Source organism: Artemia franciscana, chromosome 11 (genome assembly GCF_032884065.1).
Source record: "Artemia franciscana chromosome 11, ASM3288406v1, whole genome shotgun sequence".
Taxonomy (NCBI): domain Eukaryota; kingdom Metazoa; phylum Arthropoda; class Branchiopoda; order Anostraca; family Artemiidae; genus Artemia; species Artemia franciscana.
In genome coordinates this window covers 4194805-4219847 of record NC_088873.1, presented here as the reverse complement: position 1 = coordinate 4219847, position 25043 = coordinate 4194805, and the positions used below count along the sequence as shown (strand labels likewise).

Genomic DNA, 25043 nt, shown 5'->3' with positions numbered 1-25043 from the left:
CTCCCTCGCTCTTTTTTCTCAAAATCTTCCGATTAAAACTATGAAAAAGCCATTTAGCCCAAAAAAATTAATATGCAAATTTCGTTTTAATTATTTATGTGCGGAGAGCCAAGATCAAAACATGCATTAATTCAAAAACATCCAGAAATTAAACAAAAAAAAACAAGTTTTTTTAATTGAAAGTATGGAGCAGTGTTAAAACTTAAAACGAACAGAAATTACTCCGTATATGAAAAGGGCTTGTCCTCCTCAACACCCTGCTTTTTACGCTAATTTTTTTTTACTGTTTTAAAATGTAGAGTTACGAGAAAGAGTCAAACTTTAGCGCAATGAGCGGGGCGTTGAGGAGGAAAAGCCCCTTTCGTATACGGAACAATTTCTGTTCGTTTTAATGTTACTCCTTACTTTCATTTAAAAAACTTGTTTTTTTTTTAATGTCAGTAAGGATTATACGTCACTATAATCCCTATAGCGATTTTTTTTTCTCTTCTCAATTAAACTTACTGAATTAATGTCCAAGCAGTATCCAGTATATATGTTCACACTTTGAACTCTGAATCAAGACTAAGCTCAAACTTTTAAGGCTACTTCTATTACTACTTCCGTTCTCAATATTTTACTAAATCAAAAGAGCGTAAGTGTATCCAGGCTGTGAAAAAGCATAGATAAACATTTATGGGAATGATATCAAGTTTTATATATAAGGTCAACTAGAGGATTCATGTGACAAAATTAAAAAATATTATTTGTTTCATGATTTTCAAAAGGGTTTATGTCGTTAAAAATTGCTGAAAAAGTTTCTCCAGCATTCAAAGAGCATAACAAACTATACATTCTTAAAAAAAAAACAGAAAGATTCAAACTATTGTTTTACTTTTCCCTGAAAAATGACTATGTCAATATAAAACCAAGAGAAATTAATTAAAAAAAAACTTTTTACACAAAATAAGTTTTCCAAAAAAAGTAAAGAACGAAAATTAAACCAACAATAAACAAAAACAGAATCAAATGCACTACCAAGCATAAAACTACCACAAATCAGCATAAATAAATAAATGAATCCCAAAACAAACAGAAATTACAATAAATAACCGAGTCAGACTCGAAACGAGTAGAAATTAACATAAGTAAGATAATTTGCACTCTAATGAACAAATTCTTTTAAACGTTTTCAATTTTAAATTTTAAGAAATCAAAAATTAATTACGATTCTAAGGAATAAATATCAGAATATGTATATTAAACTGACAATGCACATTCATTGATTTTTTTTTCAGTAAAGCGCAAATTATATTCTAGCTTTTAGGAAGCATAGGGGTTTTGAACCCTACTCATATTAACTTCTGCTCGTTTTGAGTTTTACTCGGTTATTTATTGTAATTTCTGTTCCTTTTGGGTTTCATTTATTTATTGATGCTGATTTGTGGTAGTTGTATGCCTGGTAGAGTATAATTTATGATTTATTCCAGAAAAATCCCGTGGGTCATAGGAAATTTACGTAACAAACACAAACAACAAAGTTACTAAAATTAATTAATACTATTTAAAGAAAACGCTCATGTTATGCCGCTGCAATCCTGACAAACCTTGCTATCCTTTTAATACTCAGGAAATTTGTCTCTTTCATTCTATCTACCATCCATATCTCATTCAATTTTTCTTTACCATACATCTCTCGCCTCCATTCATTCAATTCGACACATTCACACATAAAATGTATCAAACTTTCATCTTGAGATCCACACATAGGACAAGCAATAGATTCTACTTTCAGCCCTTTTCTCCCTTGATACTTTCTTTTCTCACCAATCAAAAATCCATTTCCCCTCCGATCCAAATAAGCCTTCAAATCCTCTCTACTTAACCCAACCTTCCAAAATACCTCCTTCCCCCATCTACCCTTTATCTGTCTATAGAATTTTAACGACCCTGAACGATCCAGATTTGCCAATCATATCTGGCTTTCTTGGTTCTTCAACCTCTCTTGTACCTCCCTTGTTATTATTTCCTCCATACCCATAACCCCTTTTCCTTCATTCCACCACTCCCCTAATCCACACTTATCTAAAATATCCTTAATCTCCGCCGGCCACCCTAATTTACTTTTCTGTCTCAACGCCTCTAGGTATGCTGCTTTTGCTACCGTAAATCTCTGCATACTCAGTATCCTAACCCAGTATCTCACCATGGTCACTAGCCTCATAGATCGCAGCGATGCTAACCCTAAATCCCCCTGGATTACCAAATTACTAAACGAATCCCCTAGTCCCAACACCCTATTATAATATCTAAATAGTGGGGCAGTCCTAAAGATAACAGGTTTAACATCAACAGGTGCCTATCCACATTATGATATGCTCCTTTTAGGTCTAAAAAAGCTGCAAATAACCTTCCCCCTTTTCCTTTCCTATACTTCTCTACCAAAATTCTCAAAGTAAAAATATGATCTATTGCACTATGTTTTTTTTCTAAACCCTCCCTGGAAAGGGGATAACACTTCTTTTTCATCCAACCACTTCCCTAATCTTGATTCTATAACCTTGCAAAAAATCTTACTCATCACATTTCCTAAGCTAATTATTCTATAATTACTAAGATCCTGCCTATTAACTTTTTTTTTTAAATTGGTATTCCTACTGACAATTTCCACCGATTAGGCCATTTCTTTTTTTTTAGTCACAAAACTGAAAACTGCTGCTAAAACTGGTACTAGAACCGGTACTAGTATTTGATCCTGTTTTTGTTCATTGTTCGTATGATGGAGTTCTTTACTTTATTTTGGAAAACTTATTTTGTGTAAAAAGATTTTTAATTAATACCATAAAAGCAAAGATAAAATACGGAAAACTGACCCGTTTCTTCGATGCTTGAATTATGCTTGCTTATCTTAGTTTTGGCAACATTAAAGAAAACTAGATTTCACCTGGGAATGGGGCAAATTGTGGTCTAGGGGGCATCAAACTGGAGTTATGGGCGGTGGGTACTCTCCCTACCCAATAGAAAATTAGAGCCCTGGATTTAAAGGGTATCAGTTGTTTTTTCACAGCCCTACAACCTTCACATAAACCCCTATTGCAATTTTTCTTCTGCAATGGTGCCAAGTGAAACACATTTCCACTGTCAGTAGAGAAATAAAAGTGGATGTCTAAAATACCTATGGATGGACCTATGAAAGATGAGCTATTATCTCTAGTATCCAATCTACTTGTAAATTTCGTTTTCCCATTTTCTAAGGATTTCTTTGGTTATTCTCTATGCATAGTAATAAGAACACTGAAAAGAAAAAGACGTAATGGCATTTATCAGAAAACTGACAATGAAACTCTTGCGAACTCATCGCATTTGCCGCTAAGCATTAAAACCTGTTTTCCGATACACAGTTCATTTTAATTAACCGATCTCTTACAAATTCCTGCTAGAATATTTTTTTTTTTTTTTAAGCGACTGAGACTCATTAGCAGTGGCGGTTCTCTCCTCTTTTGCGCCAGGGCAAAATCTTGATTAGCCCCCCCCCCCTCTGTCTCCCAAAAGCTTTCGGGCCAAATTTTTAACAAAAATTTCGTTCATAATAAAATTTACATTTATTAACAAAACTTTTCATTTATTTGAAATTTATTTTAAATCTGACCTTTCTTAATTTATGTGGGAAAAGATGACATTTTTGGATTCATTCAGTTTCTTTATTTTTGCCAACTACACCCTTTACTTTACTTTAACAAAAAAACTTCAGAAATTACAGAATGATTATAAATGTTAGATTATCTATTTGAAATTTTACGCCCCTAGGATTTTGCATCCGGGGCCAGTACCTCTTCTGCTCTATTCCCTAAAACCACTTCTGTTCATTAACATCATGGCATAATATTCTGTGGAGTAGGACCAATATGTATTTACTTATGGACACCAGAATTATTAGAATAAATTATTGATTTTTAGGTGTACGCCCCTAGGATTTTTGCATCCGAGGCCAGTACCTCTTCTGCTCTCTTCCCTAAAACCACTTCTGTTCATTAACATCATGGCATAATATACTGAGGAGTAGGACCAATATGTATTTACTTACGGACACCAGAATTATTAGAGTAAATTATTGATTTTTATGTGAGGATAGTGATAAATCAAATTCAGAAGTTTGTATTACAATTAATGTTCATTTATTAGTTTTTGGATGCTAAATGATGAAAATGTTTGTAATGTTTATGTAATGTTTGTAATGTTGGATGCTATCTGATGAAAATGTTTATAGTTTGAAATCAAATGTTTTTTGCTTCTTTGATATAATTATAATGCTATTGGCAGTTGTACTAACTTCTGAAATGGCATAACTAGTGGAGAGAAAGTATTTACACTAAGACCTGATAATTTACTATTTCGATCTGACTAAAGTCTTAGAGAAATGACAGTGAAATTCAGTATCAAAAAGCATCTTTCAGTAAGAAGACCGAAAATGCCTTCTGTTAGCTTGGAAGTTGTCAGGTAATAGTTTGGCAATAAAAGAAATTTATAATAGGAAATTTAGAACTATGTATCCTACCCAAACTTAAAGTTCACCTTTAGAACTGGTATCTAGCAACAATGACACAAAAACGTTTCTAAATTACTAATTTTTGATTAAAGATATCTGAAAAAGGCTATGACTGTGCTGTTATGCATGAGGGACGACATTTCACGAAGACAAAAAGTTGCACTTATCCATCCACCTCTGCTCTTAATTCCCACATGCTGCAATTTGTGCAAGAATTGCACTTCAAATATTGCGGGAATTCTGCGGGAAAATCGTAACTACCCTTAGATTATCTTGCATAACACGAGATTCAGTTCAATTACTGTTGCTAAACTTTAGTATTGCCAAGAATGATTGTCAAAATTTCACAAAAATGTCACAGAAATAATGAGTTTTACAAGGCAGTCCGTTTTCAACAAGTCCGTTTTTAACAACTGGCTATTGATAAGTAAGGTAAAATTTTACCTTGCCTTGATTTCAGAACACATTTTCAAAAATACTGGTAAAAGACACCCCCCTCCTTGAAATATTGCTGGATTTTCTCACAAAATACAGTTTATGGTCGATGTTTCACGTTTCATGAAGATAGTAGTTAGATGAAAGTCGTCCATAAAAGCAAACATGGTTGTTTTCGCGCTGGATTTATTTAATGAAAGAATGTTTTTGTTCTATCTCTCTCTCAGTCATCTTTCGTTGAACTTGAAAAAGAGCTTTAGGATACATTTGCACGAGGGTGAGAGCTGACTGGAAGTCATAATCCACTTGAAACTGTGTTTTCGTGCTGGATTTGTTCGAAAAAAGTATCTGTTTGCTTCCATCCTGCTCTTTTCTAGCTCTTGTTGAACTTGACGAAATGCTCTAGTTCAAAAATGTTTTGATACCTGATTCGAACAGGATAAGAATATCCATGTTTTGTTGAAAAAGGGGCTGATTTTTACAGACATGGAAGTTGAGTGTGAATTCAACTGGCATCCTTGTGAAAATACACCCCTAGTTCCACTCTGCCTTGAGACCACAGCATAGATACCAATACAGTTATGAAAACTCTATTTATTTTTGGGACACAGTTCACAGAATTCAACAGGCATCCATGTGAAAATACGCCCCTAGTTCTACTCTGCCTTGAGACCACAGCATAGATACCAATACAGTTACGAAAACTCGATTTAATTTTGGGACACAGTGCGCGGTAGCGATGCTAGTGGCTGGAGACAGGAAACTGGCAGTCTGTACCAAAAGCTTCTCATGGGCAAAATAGGAATTTTCATAACTGGTATCTAAGATGTGGTTCCGTCTATGGTGTTTTAGTACGATCTACGCGTCGGAGCACGGGCTTGGAGGAGGAGCCAAGTTCAGAGCTCTATACCAAAAGACACAATTCACAGAATTCAACAGGCATCCATGTGAAAATACGCCCCTAGTTCTACTCTGCCTTGAGACCACAGCATAGATACCAATACAGTTATGAAAACTCGATTTAGTTTTGGGACACAGTGCGCGGTAGCGATGCTAGTGGCTGGAGACAGGAAACTGGCAGTCTGTACCAAAAGCTTCTCATGGGCAAAATATGAGTTTTCATAACTGTATATTGGTATCTAAGATGTGGTTCCGTCTATGGTGTTGTAGTACGATCTACGCGTCGGAGCGCGGGCTTGGAGGAGGAGCCTAGTTCAGAGCTCTATACCAAAAGCTTTTCATGGGCAAGATAGGAATTTTCCTAAGTGTATATTGGTATCTATGCTGTGCTTGAGACCAAAGTAGAGATGGGAGGAAAAATATACCTTTTGGCTTAACATCTGATTGTTTTCACGAATGGGGCGGGGGTGAACATGAGTTAAAGTTTAATTTTTGTGAAAACGGGCTTCTAGCTCAACTTTGCCTTGAGACGAGACCAGAGCTGGAAGGAAAATTCATCTTTCTGTTGAACAAGTGGTTGTTTTGACGAGGATGGGAGATGAATGTGACAAACAAATAGGCTCTAGAGCTCATCGTCATTTCGGTGGGAAATGAATAGAAGGAGGGTTATTTTGACCCCAAAAAGGTCATTTTCTATGAAAAACACTAGAAAAGCAGTTTATTTGAAGATCTAGATGAGAGGTAAAAAAAATATCAGGGTCAAATAACCCCCCTGGCTCGCCAATTGACCTTATAGGTCTGATTTCCCTCTAGATTATTTTACTAATTAATAGACAAGTTTAGCAAGACCTCTGATCACTCATGTATCAATGGAGAAAGGAAGAACCGCTAATAATTTGTAAAATAACAAATTGAGAAACAATACTATTAAAATAGCTACTAAAAATTCAGTCAATGGCTGATTTGAGCGAAATATTTTCAATAACCTAGGTTCCTTTTCCATAAGAGTATTTTGCTCAATTGAGATTAGCAGAATGAGTGGAAATGACTGGGGAGGGGTATAGTTGCTCCCCCCGGATTTGAAAGTACCTTTTATTGTTTTTTTGTTTGAGATAATAGAAGAAAACAAGTAAAATGCTCCAAGACTATGAAATATACCTCTTGCCCCACCCTTCGGTTTCGTCTACTGGTGTCACTGGTGGAAAACCTGCACTCGTTAACGCTGTAATCTTTATATGACGTAATGTACTCTTCAATAAACAAATTTACAAAGTCAGGTCATCACTCAGGAAAAGATATACACAATGCTAGTATGACAACGTTGTAGGGTATCCCATTGCTATAACATCAATTTCTTTAAACTTTAATTTTGATGTTTATATCATGCATATATAAGAATTTGTCTTATAAATTACTTTGATGGACATTTTTATTTTTTATTTATTATGTTTTCATTGTATTTAAAGCAAATTGTGACCTAATAACCTATTTTACACTAATACTAGACTATACCTGCAAAGTTCATATAAATGCTAATGTGACAGTAGTGACCGCTCTGTGGATTTAAGTGGACTCCTAGCCACTAGCCCCCTCAAGACGTAGGTGCATGTTACAACAAAGGGAATGTTTTCTAAGAGATGTAGGCGCATGTTATACCATAGGCAATGTTTTTTAAGAGACTCATGTGTTAATTACATAATTGGAGTTGTGGGTGACGCAATATTGCGTGAGTTGCTTCAGTATTAAAACAGAGCTCAGTGTGTCAACATCAAGTATATTATTCTCTAGTAATTACTGCTTTTACTCTATTGGATATCGAAGGCGCAACAAATGGCACAATGAAACCTAGAGAGCCTAATGCTGCAGTAGAAATTACAAGGATTTGTCGACTATCTCTAGAATGGGACGATATGTTTGCACGATTTTTTATATCATTACGCAAATTAGAGTCTGAAAAACAGTCATGCTTTGCAGCAAAAGTGAATATAACACATATACAAAGATTACAAGACGGATTTCAATCTATGAAAATGAGTAAGTTGGTTACTGACGAATCTACTGTTAGTCTATAATCGGTGGTGAGTGTGTCGGGATTAAAAATGACTGGATTTGGAGCAGCAAAACATTATACAGAATCTATATAAATTAGAAAAATGGTTGATTCTAGATGATGATTTGCTAGAGTTATCTCTTCAAAGAAAAGTATTCCCTCAAAGAATTCTTAAAGATATAATGAAAATATTTCTCCGTCTTTGGACTATTGCATGAACCCTTTACGTCGTGGTCCAAATGCAGTTACTCCATTTATAGACACATTAATTTAAAGAAGACAAAATGATGGTGTGATTTTGCTTTTAACCACTACCTATACGGCCATTTTGCAAGGCAACACTGAATAAGTCGACATTAAAAAAATATCTTGTCTAAACAGGTTTAATCAATTTGATGTATTACGCAACTCGATTGCTCCTCCTCCTAGAAAACATTCATTTTCCCCAGTCAGTTTCTTTTTGGAATTGAGACAGTCAACATCGAGAAATGTTTTACACATGTCCACTATGCTTGTATACATTGAGCAGCCAGTCACCCTGTGAGTATTGTACTATTGTTGATGACTACAATGAAAAGTGAAGATTATGCAATCCATGTAAATTGCACAGAGGATACGCAGTTCAAATTAAAGACTTTAATTCCTACCTTGAAGAGATTTGGGGCTCACATACTAGAGGTTTCCTATGCTCCAATTGTCACTATGATACAGGCGATCAATGGGAAAATATTTACCCTGGCATGATTGCAAAAAAAGACCTAAACGTGATTTCAATGTCTACGCTTCAATTGCAGGGGTAGTAGGAGAGTCTGATTTTTACGACATCGCTGTGAAGATACCAGCTACAATGATTATAAACATACAGACTTTTTTTTGCTGTTACAGATAGTGATTCTTCATATGAGAATTTTGTTTGCAACATTACTTCAAGTAAGCCAATTGAAACACTTGAATTCTGTAATCTGAGTTAGAATAGTCTTGTTGAAATTACGAAGAGATATTTAAAAAATTATTTTACAAAAAATAAAGTTATATTGTAGGAAATGTGACCCTAACTTTACATGCCAAGATGAATACAAGTTGAATACTGAGAAGCTGCCGCCACTTGTTGTTTCCGATGATTACCTATATGTGGAAGAAGAATTCGAAAGGACACAGAGCTTTGTAAATACAATTTGTTTTTTTTAACAAATTTACAAATTATTTAAAGCATTTCACTCTTAGGGTACTGAAATTTATATTATCAGGTAGGAAAGAGTATTTTTACCTAGAAAGTTATTCAATCGAGGATTGTCACCATAAATGCTAATAAATTCACTGTAAGTACATCCGCGATATCGAAAAATAAAATATTATTGCGCATAAAAACCACAAGTTAGGGTTGATAAATCTTGTACTGACTTTCGATTTTGAACAATAGATTTTCCACTATACCCAAGAAAGTTTTTAATGTGAGGCACGTAGAATGTATACGGTAGGCCAAGAGCATCAAAAAATACAATATTCTTCGCCGTTTGAAAGACGCATAGCCAATGCCACGTCTTTACAGTTGATGTGCTACTGCTAACATTGACACGGATATTATTAACGCTTTGAATATGATCGAGGATATCCGAGAGTATGCTATAGGATACGTATTTGGACAAGTAAAGATCCAAATTGAATACATCGATTATTGGATTTGTGTTCATTGTGTCAAGTGTAATAGAATACTGGCATAAGGGGTAATTTCTCAATAAGTTTCAAAATGATTTAGCGAGATTCATGCTACAACCTCCTTCAATGGCTTGGCAAAGGTATACTCTAAATGTACTGTACCCGTAACAATAGTCATATCTTGGGTACCGGGCAGATCCAATACAATAACACCATGAGTTTCTGGAAATATTTCTTAATTTAGCATACAACAGGATGCCTTCTCTTATATAATAGCAGCTGTTCGGTAGAAAGTAAGCCTTTCACATCATTAAGGGTTTAACCCAACTTATGACTTCTTAGCAACTTGGTCGAAAGTGGTTTAATAGTGTTTTTGTAAATTTTGCGGGGAAATAAATTATTCTGTAAGTTATAAGACTTTTTGTGGGAGGAGGGGGATGGTATTTAGCTGTTAAGTCAATATAGAGAGTTATAGAAGCTCAAAGTTAGGTATGTACATTTTATTGTTTGGTGGGGTATATATAAAGAGAGGTTTACCTGTTGGTATCTTGGAGACATATCCATTTTTTCAGAAATTGAGGTATAAACATGCTCCAAACCTTAGGTAAGACAGAAATTTCATTTTAGTACCTCTTTGTATACCCCCAGGGACAAATGGAATCACTCGGTTCCCCATTAGAATAGTAGCGGGTGAAGTTTTTGTTTTCTGCAAAATAACGGGATATCAACAATCCTTTGTTCCATAAAATCAATAGTCTCTCTAATTGTTCTGATCATAGAAAATAGCGGAGAATTTGTCAACACGAAATGGCTGAAAGACACGAATATATTGGGAGCATATAAGGACTTGGCCCTTTCTTGAGGGGTGACCCCCTGACGGTTCTTAAAAGGAAATAATGATTCGATGGGGGGTCTCGTAGGTATTTAAAAAGAACATTCAAAGAAATCTTGGGGTAAAGAAGTCCTGAAGGTTTTGTAAAGACTCTCTATGACATGATAATCTTAGAAATCTTGGGGTAAAGAAGCGCCTGAAGGATTTTTTAAGGGATTAAAGAAAGTGTTATGCATCAGCCAAAGGAATCCTGATTTGGTGGGGACCCTGAAGTTTTTCACCACACCCTTAGGTTTTAATCCTAACCATCAAAGAAAACGGGTTTTGGTTGGGATTTCGTAGGTTTTTAAAGGAAAATTTGAAGAAATCTTGGGGTAAAGAAGCCGCTGAAGTTTTTTTTAAGAATTATAGAAGCTATTATGTTTCACTGAAATCCTGAGTTCGTGAAGCCCTTGAAGGCTTTTCCCCATACCCATATGTTTTTAATCATGACGATCAAGGAAAACAGGATCGGGTGGGAGGCCCCTGAAGGTTTTTCCCACACCCTTAGGTTTTTTTGGCATAATAAACATAGACAAAAATTCCCTATGTAATAGGCACATGCTTCTTGAGGGGGTCACGTTCAACATTTTCGTCATTAAAGTAAGGAAAGACTAGTGGCTCTGGGTCCGTTTAAACCCACAGGTAAGTCACTACTTGCGACTTTTAAACCTAAAAAAGTAGAAAAAACTGAAATGAAACGTAAATTGAGAATAGATGAGCAGAAATATACCTCCTCACCTCAATAGCTTCTGAATTGTCTTCTTTGTTGAAAAGCCTTCCCTTTTGTATAAAGAAAGTTATTATCCCAAGCATTAACAGAATAATTCTTAGCTTCCTTACTCCATGCATGCCTTTGGTCTGAAATCGAAAAAGTTAATGTCCAAGAAAGCATTATTTTTCAGTTACAAGTTCCAGACAAATGTTTATCAGGATCAAAGCATCAAATATTTCACTTAATATGAAAGAGGGTGGGAGCTATTCTATTTCTGGTAACCATAACAAGGTTCGAACAGCTTACTTTAATCTAAAAAGATATTATGCTTAGAGATTGTATCTCTTCTACGAGTTTGCTTCTCAAAAATATGACAAAAAACATTCCAAAAACTTCAAGAACATTGAATTCTCAAAACAAAGTCATTTGAATATCTTGAAATTATCAAAGTGAAAAACAATACGACTTACATATTATATTTGTTTTATAGTTGTAACGACAGCTGCAACGTAGTAGAAGTCCAGAGCAATAGAAAATTTAAAAGTGTGTTTAATGTGAATAATTATGCATTAATTCTGATTTGAAAGTTGTATTTACTATTCGTATAAACTTAATAATGATATCAAAAATGATGAAAACTCTAAAAAGAACCTGAACCCTCTGAAAACGGCAGAAAATTGAAATGGAACATGCAAAACTAGGAATTTTACAAAACTAAAAACCCTCAAAGGTTGGTTTTTAGCTTTCAACCAACAAACCAAACAAACGAACAAACCAAAACTGCTTTTCTTCAAAATGTTTTCTTCAAACCAAGGAAAAATCACATTTTGGTATTGCTAGGTGTATACACCTTTTTCTTGTTTTGTCAGCACTAGAAGGATACTAAATGGTCTAAGAGGGATAAACAAGAGATCTCGTCACAGAAAGTTCCATTCCCGCCCTTGTTTTTGCCACAAACCAACAAATTTGACCCGATAAAAGTCAAAAAGTTGCCAAAAGGATGTCAAGGGAGCCAATTCAATTCAACCATGTTGAAAAGCGTCCTTAAATTCAGAGATACTGACACATGTAAAATATATTGTTGCAAATCTGTTTATAATGCTGTCCGTCCCTCTTTTCCATAGATTATGTTCTGAGTTCTATATCTCTCTGTTCTCTCTGAGATAATCAGAGAGATAGATTATCTCTCTGTTCTATTTTCCATAGATTATGTTCAGATTATAATCTGAGCACAGCAGCGTTAATTCGTTAAAGAACAAAGTTATCTTATACAATGCTTTTTTTTGGCCCCTTTGTATGGAATGAGGGTCAGAGCTGAGAAGACCCAAACGATATAAAGATCAAATTGACATTTTAATGTCTTTTACATAGCCTATGAGTGACTGAAGGGCCACAAGCCCATTTAACATGTCCCATCTTGTCCCTGAGTGCCCATGCAAGCCCTGCAGCAAGAGATCATAATGTTGGGATTGACATTTCGTTGGAAATGACCACAAGGTTCAACAAATATACCTCTAGGAGGGGTGAAGGATCCACTCAGTTTTACTTAAACAGGTGAGTATGTGCCATCCTGTTAAAAGTAGAATCCTGGGCACTAAAATTAGACATACAATTTGCTTCTGTCTTCTCCTCGTCAATTTTGCTTATCTAGTGCAGCAACGAGCTCTGTCAGTAGGAGAGGCTTTTCAGTTTTTAAGGGCCAGTACCCCCTTTGAATCCCAATCTGGACAGATTTTTAAACTTATCCAAGACGCAGTTGTCTGTTACATCATAGGGAATGGTTTCTAAGAGATGCAGATGTCTCTTACGTAACTGGAAATGTTTTCTTAGAGATACACGTGTTAGCTCTTTAAAAAAACCTTCATGGGCTTCATTACTTCAGGATTTCTAAGACTCTCATGAATAAAAACCTGCTAGGGATAAGGAAAACCTACAAAACCCTGTAAAATCAGGATTTCTAAGATTGTTAAATAATACCCCACAACTAACCTAAATTCCTTGTAAATCTATTCCGTGTTTAGTAGACCATATCCAGTAACGTCAATATACACTTTGAAGGTACATTTTAAAATAATCCTCCCCATTTTTATACCATCCCTTGGACCAAACTTTTTAAGCAAATTAATAGTCGTAAGTGGTTCACTGGCGATCCTGAGTGAATCACAGAAAGCTTCGATGGGTGGCAAGTTTTGCTCAAGTAGCCTTGAGATGGAGTTGTAGCACTCATATGAGTATACACCCCTCCACAATAATAACTCATACATTTCATCATCTGGAAAGCATTGCTTGATGAGGGTGAAGCTACTAAAATCATCGCTATTCTGTATTTGAATTTGTATGCTTAGAGATTCGGGGGAAAAACTATAGGTATCTACAAAACGGATTTTACTCAAGTATGTATAATTCTTTTCTTGTGTTTTTCATTTGAATTCTAAGAGCAGCAACTTTTAGATGATCTGGGTACGATGTTATATGAAAAACACCCCTCTAGTCATGCGCCATCTACAACTTCTACAAACGTGGCAACGTTTGTAGATACACCATCTAAAAACGTGGCAACGATAGTAATACGAATTTCAAATCATAGTTGGAATTGTGCATGTAAACTGGCAGAAAGTATTGCTGTCTAACATTTACATTACGCGATTTATATGCCACCGCCCGAAAGTTACTCCCTCCCGACAAAATTGGATTACATAAGTGATCATGGTTGCAAACTGCCATATCCCCACAACCCTCAACAAATTTTTTCTTTCAAACCAAACAAACATCTTGGATGGATCGTACACATCCATGTCTAAAGCCTCTTTGTCGCTCTGCAGGAGTGAATAATGAAAATTTTTAAGCCGCAAGATGGCATTTTTGCCGGAAATTGTCTCAACAGACTGGTATCTATGACGCTTACAGTGCCTTAAGTGATGTTTTAATTTTAATTCCGCTTGGAAAGCTGATAGACACATTGGACAATAGTAGCGCAAAGTTTCATTGATCGCTTGACTTGAATCCCAACTAATATTATAAATTGGAAAGATATGTTCAAATGAATCATGGATCCTGGTAGGGTCGTAAAGAGGAAATACCCGATGTTTCACTGATTCAATGGACGGAGCCCTTACTGAACATAAAACTCCCTTTTTATCTTTAAGTTACCCCTCTTCATATTCTGTATCGTACTGTAACAACGAAACTCCAATCTTTAAATGCTCGTTATTCCTCTCAAAAATTTCTATCCCTTCAATATTACAGGATACTGTCCATTTAAACAGTTAGAATCTACTTTAGGAAATTCTGCCCACTCCTCACCACCATTAACTGCAAAAAAGTCGAAATAAATCTTACTAGCATCATCTCTCGAGGGTTTATGCCCTAAAATACGGACCGCATACTTAAAGCTGTCTAAGCCCATATCGAAACGAAAGCGGTGAATTCAAGGTAAATCTACAACCCTAAAAAAATGCATGGACGGAGCCCTTACTGAACATAAAACTCCCTTTTCATCTTTAAGTTCCCCCTCTTCATATTCTGTATCGTACTGTAACAACGAAACTCCAATCTTTAAATGCTCGTTAGCCCTCTCAAAAATTTCTATCCCTTCAATATTACAGGATACTGTCCATTTAAACAGTTAGAATCTACTTTAGGAAATTCTACCCACTCCCCACCACCATTAACTACAAAATAGTCGAAATGAATCTTACTAGCATCATATCTCGAGGGTTTATGCCCTAAAATACAGACCGCATACTTAAAGCTGTCTAAGCCCATATCGAAACGAAAGCGAAGAATTCAAGATAAATCTACAACCCTTTAAAAATGCATTATATTTTATACTACTCTCACCCCTCTCGCCTCTTAAAACAATTTATTTTTTAAATTTCATTACATTTACGTATAAATTTTCTATAAATAAAACTATTGACCCATTCTCATTTTCTTTGTGATGTTCTACACTATTCAGAATGCTACCAACCCAATCCAAAAAAACATCCTCAAAATTCTGTGAATCCGGTTGAAACGTCCGCATTTCTGTTTGTAGGTAATGTGAATACACATCTCCCGTTTTTTCATTAAAAAAATATTATTTTTGGTGATGGATGCTTTAATATTGTCCCTACCTCCCGCCTCCCGACTGTGTTCTCAAGAAGTGCCCAGATCTTGCTGACATATGAGTTTACTATGTCTACCGAATTTGTATGGATACTATCACTAATAAGAGCATTAAAGGGGCCCTAAAACTCAGCTCTAGAAGCAAAAATATTGCGCATTCTCATTCAGCTTGCTAGATAAAATTCAGGTAAAACAGGGGGAAAGCCACTTCCAATTTGTGATAGCCCCCCCTCATCACTGTTACTTTGCGGGGCGGGTACTTTCTCAAACTCACCTACTGGTACCTTTTCAACCCAATCTTAGTCCTTACTGAGGCCTAGATCACACAAAAACATGTCTAGATCGAACATAGGGACTTTAAACGGCATTCACCCCAAACTTAAATACTCCACGTTCACTATTTCCTGGGGTCTGTTCCAAGTCAATTACGACTCAATACCTTAATAGGGGTTGTAGGCCTCTTGGGATGTTGGTATGTGAACCTAAGAAATAAAAAGAGCTTATTAGCTCATGGAAACACTCTTGATTTCATCCTGTTTAAGAATTTATATTAGGCTTAAAGAGAATATTATTCTGAAAATGATTAGGAAGTTTGCTTATGCTTAAGAGTGAGCGTTCATAGCTAGAAGAAATTCACTTAAGAATTTAAAGACCACAAATGGACCCCATAGCCCCCACGCTACTAGTTTAGAATTTAATGTCCAGAAATGGGCTTTCAAAGTGACCTTTCTTACCCATAGACCCCACACTAAGACCTATAAATGTAAGACCAGAAATGGACAGGTAATTGCGGGTATTAAAAACGAGAAGGACAATAGAGAATTCTTTTCGTAAGACAGTAGGAATCTAATTTGAATGGATATTTCAGCCCTGCCTCCAAGGGCCGTTCACAGCAAAATATAAATATATAGAAAAAGAATTTATAAGAGTTCCAAATAGGGATGAAACCTTTCAATCAACAGTGAACAGATATAAAAATTTTAACTGGATATTTCGAACACATATACAGTGTTAATCATCAGCAGTAAAACTTCGATGATTTACTGCTGATGATGAACACTGTATATGTGTTCGAAATATCCAGTTAGAAACTTTATATCTGTTCACTGTCGATTAAAAGGTTTCATCCTTATTTTGAACTGTTATACTTTCGCCATGGAAAGACCGTGTGGTCTTCAAAGTTATCTAAAAAAAGAATTGTTCATATTATTGTTGTAAGTTTTTCTACTTTTATATATTTATGTTTTGGTGAGGACGGCCCTTGGACATAGGGCCGAAATATGCATTCAAATAAGATTTCCACTATCTTACGAAAAGGATTTCCAATTGTTCTTCTTATTTTTGATGTTTGTGATGGAAAGGCAGTGTGGTCTTCGTCGCTATTTAAATGTGGATAGGTTGTCCCTTTATATTTCAGCTATTATAATGTTCAAAAGAGTCTTACTGAGGTTTGCTCAAGACCTGAGTCTTGTACAAAAACTTACTGAGGGGGTATTAACATCCATTGGTGCTGCTTCAAGAAGATCAGTGAGCAAATTGCCAATTAAAAGCTCGACATCGTCATTGAAGACCTGAAAAAAAAATTCTTACCCTCTTGATTCATTCATTGTTTCAAGCTTTGAAAAGAGGTTATTATTATGCTGAAAACGAATATTAATCTAATGATCCCCAAATCTCCCTTCTTAGAGAGAACAGAAAAACACCAAGTTTTCAACACTAGAAAGCAGGATCTTGAAAAAAACATCTTATTTTCAAAACACTACTAATAGCTAAAAGCAGGGCCAAATATCATTTCCTTTAGGACTGAAGGGTCTAGTAACTGAAGAGAATGCGTTATTATTCTGACCAGCAGTGGCTCCTCAAACTCTTCAGGACTAACGAATAAGACCCTCAAAGCCTTTATTAGCCTGAAAGGAATGGGTCACTTTTTAAAGATCAGGGATAGCATCATCATAGCGAAAAACCTTTCAAAAGTTGAAAGAATTAATTACTTTTAGGATAAGGCGAAACCAACAAATTTCCCTCTCGGAGGCAGCAAACAATCCCCCCCCCTACATCCTAGGTATTTTTACCATTGTTAGTTTGAAGAGGAATATGCATTAGCTAGAAAAAACAATATGTTTTTGGACAAATAACAACAAATTTACACTTACATTAAGATCGACAGATCCATATTGCATGGTGCAGAAGGGCTTCTCTCTAGTCTTTGTAATGAGAGCACAGATATCGAAGGACTGGCTAATTTGCCATGAATAGGGCAGCACTCTCCCCGCCTGGTTGCGGGGGCACGGAAGAGTCGTTGATTTTGCCATTTATGTGGGCAGCATTCTCACCTTGCAAGGGGACCAGTGCTCTCGATGGCTCCACATCTTGGGCACTAGGTACGGTTGTTGCATCGCAAGCCCTTGCCCTTTTTGGAGGAAGGGGACATTGTTTCAAATTTTCCTTAAAAAGGAAATAAAATCTTACTTTTCCGTGAAGTGAAAACATACATCCTATTTTCAAGACGTCCGCCACTTAAATTTAACTCGCTTCTATCGCACCCCATACCCTCTATGTCGATGCTAGAAAACCATAGTTTTCACGCCGCGCAACGAAGAAGAAAAAAACATTTCCCAAAAACAAGTATTTTAAAGAAAAGTAAAGAATTAAACTAACCAAAAATAGAATCAAATAAACTATCTAAGTATTTTTTACTTATCAATTATTTATTTTGCTTTTATTCCGCCATTTAAATTTAACTTGCTCCTATCGCACCCCCATCCCTTCTATATCAGTGCTAGAAAACCATAGTTTTCACACCGCGCGACGATAAAAAAAATTTCCCACAAAACAAGTATTTTAAAGAAAAGTAAAGAATTCAACTAACCAAAAATAGAATCAAATACTCTATCTAAGCATTTTTCATTTATCAATTAAATATTTTGCTTTTGTTTTCTCTGTAATTCAGTAAAGAGCTTAAATTAGCACCTTTATATGCATGTATTTAAGTTAAGAAGTAGTTTCCACAAGAAAAAAAGAAACTTTTTCAAAGTAAAATCATTAAAAAAGTTGTCATTATTCACCTGTCTGAGAATTTTAGTGCTTCAATTCCAGTTTAAGAATTCAAAATTCAGGCTACAATGAAATAATACATTGAGAATAGAGAGTTTTGTTTAAATCTGAGTACACTGATATACAGTTATTTCCTTAGAGACTGATAAAATAAGCGTTATACCTGCTTCAAAATAGCTTCCAAGGACAAATATGTGACCCTGTCTCATTTTCCTAACCTAATCCCCCTTTTCAAGATTGTAAAAAGTATCTAAACTTGAATTTTATGAGAAGTATGTATTATAGAATACGCTAGAGGAAAAAGTCATACAATCAAGAAACTTCAGGTTTATACCTGACCCTATTAGAAGAGAAGGGGGCTCTCACATAATTCGATATTATCGTCAGAAAAGAGTTTTTTTGCTATTTTTTTATTACTATAATGAAAGAATTTTATCCGCTCCTTTCACTTAATACCCGGATAAGTTACATTTTTCGGAGTATTTCACACAAAAATCGTGGATTGTGTTTAACCATAACACGTCAATTTGCGGTTCATATGTAATAAAACAGTGTTCAAATTTGCCGGGTGTTAAGAGCCTTTTAAGGCAATTGTCAGCAGAGCAGCTGTCTGGTAGAAAGTAAGCATTTGCATAATTAATGGTTTATCATATGCTGATGTTTATGTCTTTCTTAGAAACCTGATTGAAAGCCATGTATTCGCGTTTTAATGAATTTTTTCTGAGGGGGGGGGGAATTAGGTTATTCTGTCATTGCGAGAATCGTGCAACAGAAGGAGGTAGGGTTTTTAGGTGTTTATCTAACATAGGGTGTTGTGTCAGCTCCAATTTGGGTATGCACATCTTATTTATTGGTGATGAGAGGGTATAAAAAGTGGCTTACCTGTTGATATCTTTGAGACATATCCGTTTTTGAAGTTGGGCTGTGTCACGTTCAAAATCTCATGTAAGACTGATGAAATTTTCGTTCTAATACCTGTTTTTATAGCTCCCCGATGACAAAAGAAAATTACCCAGCTCTTGCTAGCAGAATAGTGGGCGAAGCTTCTGTTTTCCTGGAAATAGTGGGATACCAACAAGCCATTGTTCATAGGAAAAGCAATAGTCTCTCTAACTGTTCTGGTCATAGAAAAGGGCGGCGAACATCCCTTGTTTGCTCAGACGAAATGGCGGAAAAGCAAGAATATATTGGAATGATGTAAGGACCATGCCCTTACTTGAGGGAGGGTCCCTAAGGTTTTTAAAAGGAAATCTTGATTTGGTAGGGTCTTTTGTTTTTTTTATAGAATCAAAGCCTATTACGTAACAACCTTAGAGATCCTGATTTGGCGGGTCACCAAGGGTTTTTAATCATAATAATCTTAGAAATCCTGATTCGGTGAGGTCTCGCAGATTATTTATTAGCCCTAGTAGGTTTTTAATCATAACAATTTTAGAAACCCTGGAGTAATGAAGCCCCTAAAGGCTTTTTAAGGAATTAACACATACATCTCTTAGGTAACATTCCCAATTACGTGACAGACACCTGTATCTCTTAGAAAATATTCCCTATGATGTAACAGACACCTGAGTCTTGAAGAAGTTTAAAAGTGTTCGGATCGGGATTCTAAGGGGCTACTGGCCCTTTAAAACTGAAAAGTCCCCACTACTTCTGTCCTGCATCGGTCATATCCTGCTTTGACACAGAAACAAGCTCCTGGCTCAATTTAAAGAAAAGGTAATTCTGAGCTGTATAATTTAGGTGATTCGGTGCAAAACAAAAATAAGCCACGACAATGTGCAAAACCTTCCAAACCTGGGAATTCGTTTTTACGCTGATGTTTTCAAGCTCTGGAACTACTCGGTGTGGATCATCAGAAAGGTAGGCATGTTGCATCTTGTTCGAACCAGAATAATCCAAAGATTTATAATCTTTATCACGGAAGAACAAAAGCAGATCAGTTGCCCTTCTAACATCTCTTCGTGCACCCGCATCGTAATAGAGTTGTTAGCAGAAGGTATGAGTTGTTAGCTGTTGGCCCTTGTTTCTGAGATCATATAAGAGTTTCCAATATGCATAATTCGTGAATTAAAGTGATCATCTGGCCACTCCAATATCCTCTCCTCTAACATCTGCTAAATTTATAGTAACATAGTACGTTTTTGAACTTTTTTTAAATACTGGATTCATGCAAGGATTTTCAATCTGTGTGCTAGAGAACTAAACTGGGTAAATCAGCACAACAACCCCCATGCAACAACAAATAACCTTCACTTATAAATACTTGTATCTGCTTATAATTCAAGGGGCACTTTAATACTGTCAAACAGGCCTCCCCCAAGGAATTTTTGATTCTTTTTTATTGTGTTACTAATCGCCTTCATATTTTCAAAAATTGATGACGTCCCAAACTGTGGAAACCCAAAGCCCACTGATGTCTCGAGTGTAAAGAAGCCAAGTCATAAATTTCTAAAAGGAAATCCGTTTGGTTGTAGGTACCTTGCAACACGTGTCAGGCAAATATCAGCCCTTTCGACATTTAGTAATATCCTCGGCATACTAGCAGACGCAAATGATCTCAGATGGTGAATTTAAGGTAAATCAAACTAAATTTTGTAAGCTCAATTTTGTCTGTAGAGTTATAGTCTACTGCCCATTGGCTTGGCAGCTTTCCTACGTCACACTATGACCCAAAGGCATGTAATACCTATTACATATATCAGTGCATTTGGGTACCCTGATAATTGAATGCCCTTATTTGAGCTACAAAGCGGGACAGTTTCCCGCAGCACTCCTCCTCTCAGCGGAAATAGCACTACCCTCAAGGATGTTCATAGGATGGGGTTAGGGTGGGTTCAACTCTCCAGAAGACCGACAATTCTAATAGTATTCAATATATATAATAGATGAACCTCCTCCCACCCGTCTCGAATTTCTTAATTAAAACCATAGGCACCCGAATAGCCCCGCCTAAGTAAAGAGGAATTGAATCAATTAAACAGTTCTTTAAATAAGACCTAGTAAAGAACTGTATTATTTACTTATTTTCTTTTTTGACCAGACGACTTTGTATGGGAGGAGTTGTCGTAGAAATTTCGGAGGGGCTCCTTGAATTGAAAATTGAAAGATATAATATGCTGCTTAAGAGTCAAAAGTGATTGGAGGGTAACCACCCCCTCTCTCGCCATTCTTAGCTATCCACCCCCCTCGAACCCCAGAGAGATCCAATCAAAATTTGGAGATAGCCAATTTGTTAACAATAGTTAAGAAGCCCAATAACTAAACCTTTACTGATGACATCAATCAACAACCCTGTGGAAAGGGTTGTAAGTTATATTGTCCATGATTTCATATAGAATTTATTATTTGTAATAGGGGCAAGTTCTATTCTGGGTATCTGAAAAAGCTAGGGATGTTAAGATAAAATTTTCAGGGGTTGTGAAGGAAGTTGTGGAACTAAATTAAAAGACACTTTTTGCATCCAGGTGGTCAAAAGAGTGTATCTGCAGTATCTCAGGAATTAAACTGAACTGGCATTAAGTATGGTATCAAGTTGAAACTCTCAGAGGATTCTGAGGGATATGTTGAGCTATATCCAAAGACATTGTGTGAATTCCGGTTGTCAAAAGGAGATATCTGCAATATCTCAAGAACAACTTAGGCTATTTAGCTGAAACTTTCAGGGAATGTTGAGGGAGATGTCGAAAATCCAAAGACACGTCCATATTTTCCAAAGGGCACATGAGTAATAACTCAGCAGCTTCTAAGTATATTGTGTTGAAACTTTCAGGATATATTAAGAGGGATGTGGAATTACATCAATAGACAGAATGTGTATCTTTGTTGTCGAAAGGGTATATCTGCAATATCTGAGGAATGATTAAGGGTATAAAATTAAAACAGTCAAGGCATGTCGACGGGATGTTGAACTAAATCAAAAGACATTATTTGCATTCAGGTTGTCAAAATGGTGCATCTAAAATGTTTGAGGAATGGGTATTATTCGAAAAATTTTCTTGGCCTGTTCAACTAAATTAAAAGACATTGTGTGCATCCAGACTGTAAAAACGGTGCACCTGCAATATCTCAGGAGTGCCTAAGGATGTCAAGTTGAAACTTTCTGAGAATTTTGGAAGACATTTTATACTAAATTACATTACACCATGTATATCCGTTTTATCAAAACCCTTTTCATCAAAAAGTGGTTGATCAAAAAGATTTTAGTTACTTAGCAGAAAGGCCGAAGAAAAAGAAAATAAAGACGAATATTCACATAATAAGCATACGATAGACCGATAAAAACTAAAAAACAGACGGAAATTAATTGAAAAATAAATCCAGGAAAAACTTGATGGGCAATTTCAGACCTGAAACGAGCAGGAAACAGAGTTACATAATATGTCCAGCTTAAAACGGAATGAGCTCACCATGATTAAACAGGTGAACGCACAAAATTATCCAAAAGATATAAAAGCCAAAATTACAGATACTAGTGTGAATGAATAAATGAAACTTCAACGAACAGAAATTAGAATAAATTAACCTCAAAAACTTAAAAAGAACAAAAAAAAAACAAATAAGACTAGGGCTACCGTCCGTTAAATCTCCTAAAGTCTAGAATGTTATTTGTGCCTTAATCGCAAATGAAGTAAAAAAAAATTCTTTCTTCATTAAAACATCTAAAAAATGAATACCCCTCATCCTTCCAGGCAATATTTGTTTTTAATACTAGTATATCCCAAACGATCATTTTAGTGCTACTAGTCTGTTTATAAGTTGTAAAAAATGGCTATCAATATTCTCTGCCTTTTGAATACATTCTTTTCAAATAAACGGGAAATTAATAAGTGAATCATTTATTCATTCCCTAATGGAAATGGTTCTTCAGCAAACTGAGAAACGGCCTAAATACAAATTTCAATTTAAACGTATTATTTAGACACCAATTTTCTACAAATAAAAAAAATACAATAAAAATTAAAAATTTGAAACAAATAACTATCTTCGTCTGAAGTATTAAGAACTGTACTGCGACTAACCAAGACCGTGCATTGACTTCTAAATAAGGAAGATCAAAAGGGGATAGGAGATTTGCACGCTTTGTGAAGTATCAACAAAATTGAAAATGAAATATGATTTTTTGAATTGTTTAAGTGGAACTTAAATCTTAAAAATCTCATCTTAAAAAATTTACATTCAGAATTGGACGGCATCAAAGATTTATTTGTGACAAAAGTAAGCACTCATTTTGGGACGTTGTGCTATTTTTAGTTGCACTGGTCACTAAATTATCAAAAAAAAAAAAAAAAATGGACGAAAATAAGCAAAAAAACAGGCTAAAATGTGTGATACTAAACAACAGCATTCCTTTAAAGGTTGAATTGTCTTTCGAAATCAACAGATTGTTAATATTTAAACTTAATTTACGGAGGAAAGTAGTTGTCAAATTTAACCACGTGGATTCGCATTTTTTTTCTCAGTTTAACGAGGTGATACTTATACAAACGTGGTACAGCCCAAAAAACTACATAATTTTGAAAAAACACAAAAAGTCACGATTGTCAGGTATGTATGGAATACTAGATCTGGAAACGGTCAAAAATGTTTGTGCCTTGATGGGATAAAAATGCTTACATTGTGATTTTACCTCGTACTTTTGTATTTCTAATGTTTTTTTTTATGGCTCCCCATAGTTAAGTCTCAATTGTGTTACAAGTTGTGCCAAGTTTTGAGGAATTTGTGAAAATAGCATAAATAGCACATTGAAACTATTCTATGCAATCAAAAGCGCCCATTGCTGAGAGGATATTAGCGCTCTAGATTCCTCCTAGATTTCGAAAAAATTCATTCGGGGTTATTCATTGAAAAGATGCCTTTTTTTTCATTGAAAAAATTAAAAAAATAACATACCCCCCACCCTTATATTTTCGTTAATTTACGCCACTGTATGAAAATCCTAAATTGCTTTTTGACAGTTTTAGATATGTAATCCAAATAATTTTAAATAGAAAATTGTCCTTGGCTCGAAACCACCCCTACAAATTTCAAATAAATCTTTTCGTTTCCATGCCTGTTTTCTAAAATTTCAAGTCGAATAACCATGGCGGACGAAAAGCTTTAATTAATAAATATTACATCACTGGAGATGTTTACAGCTCTGGATTTTCAAAACAAGATAAAAGCTGACACTTTTTGATTAGAGGTCAGATAATTGAAAGTGCATCTGTTCTCTTTCCTTTAAACTTTATGCTAGAAGAGAAGCGTTTCTTTATTAGTTCTCCCTCCGTTTTCTGGAATTACCAATTTTAATTCTGACTGCAGCTAGAAATAGTTCAATGCTGACGCGAGTATGTAAAAAAATAAATAAATAAATATATTGTTTGAAATAGCACTAGAAAAAAAGGAAAAAAAGTAGTCTCAGAAATTAATTCAAAAACGTAATTATAATCTTTCCATTACCTACGGTTTCAGTGTGATAATTTATAGAGCTGTTTTTGTGACGAAATTTGCATTTATTTTGTTTAGCTTTAATACTTGAGAAAGTTTTCTAATATGGTATTCTATGCCAAATTCAGAACTTAAACAAATTTTTCTACTTGCCGTCCTTTTTGTGCAACGATTGAAAAATTTTTAGTCTAAAACATCCAAAAATTTAATTGAACTTACAAATAATGAATAGATAAGTGCCTTAGGAAAATTCCATTATTCTATATATTGCTAATTGATTTTTGAAAGATGATACATTCGTCAT

General features: G+C 35.3%; 1 protein-coding gene across 1 annotated transcript in view; it reads right to left on the bottom strand.

Annotated features, from left to right (window-relative positions):
* The window catches only part of LOC136032705 (cadherin-like and PC-esterase domain-containing protein 1), a 277185-nt gene extending 253198 nt beyond the window's left edge, over positions 1-23987 (bottom strand). Inside the window, exons 1-3 of the mRNA XM_065713010.1 lie at positions 17413-23987; positions 16744-16830; positions 11179-11298 (exon numbers count right to left, since the gene is read on the bottom strand). Coding sequence (XP_065569082.1) covers positions 11179-11298; positions 16744-16830; positions 17413-17571 — 366 coding nt within the window. The 5' untranslated portion in view covers positions 17572-23987. The remainder of the gene's footprint in view (positions 1-11178; positions 11299-16743; positions 16831-17412) is intronic.
* Positions 23988-25043: the final 1056 nt, after the last annotated feature.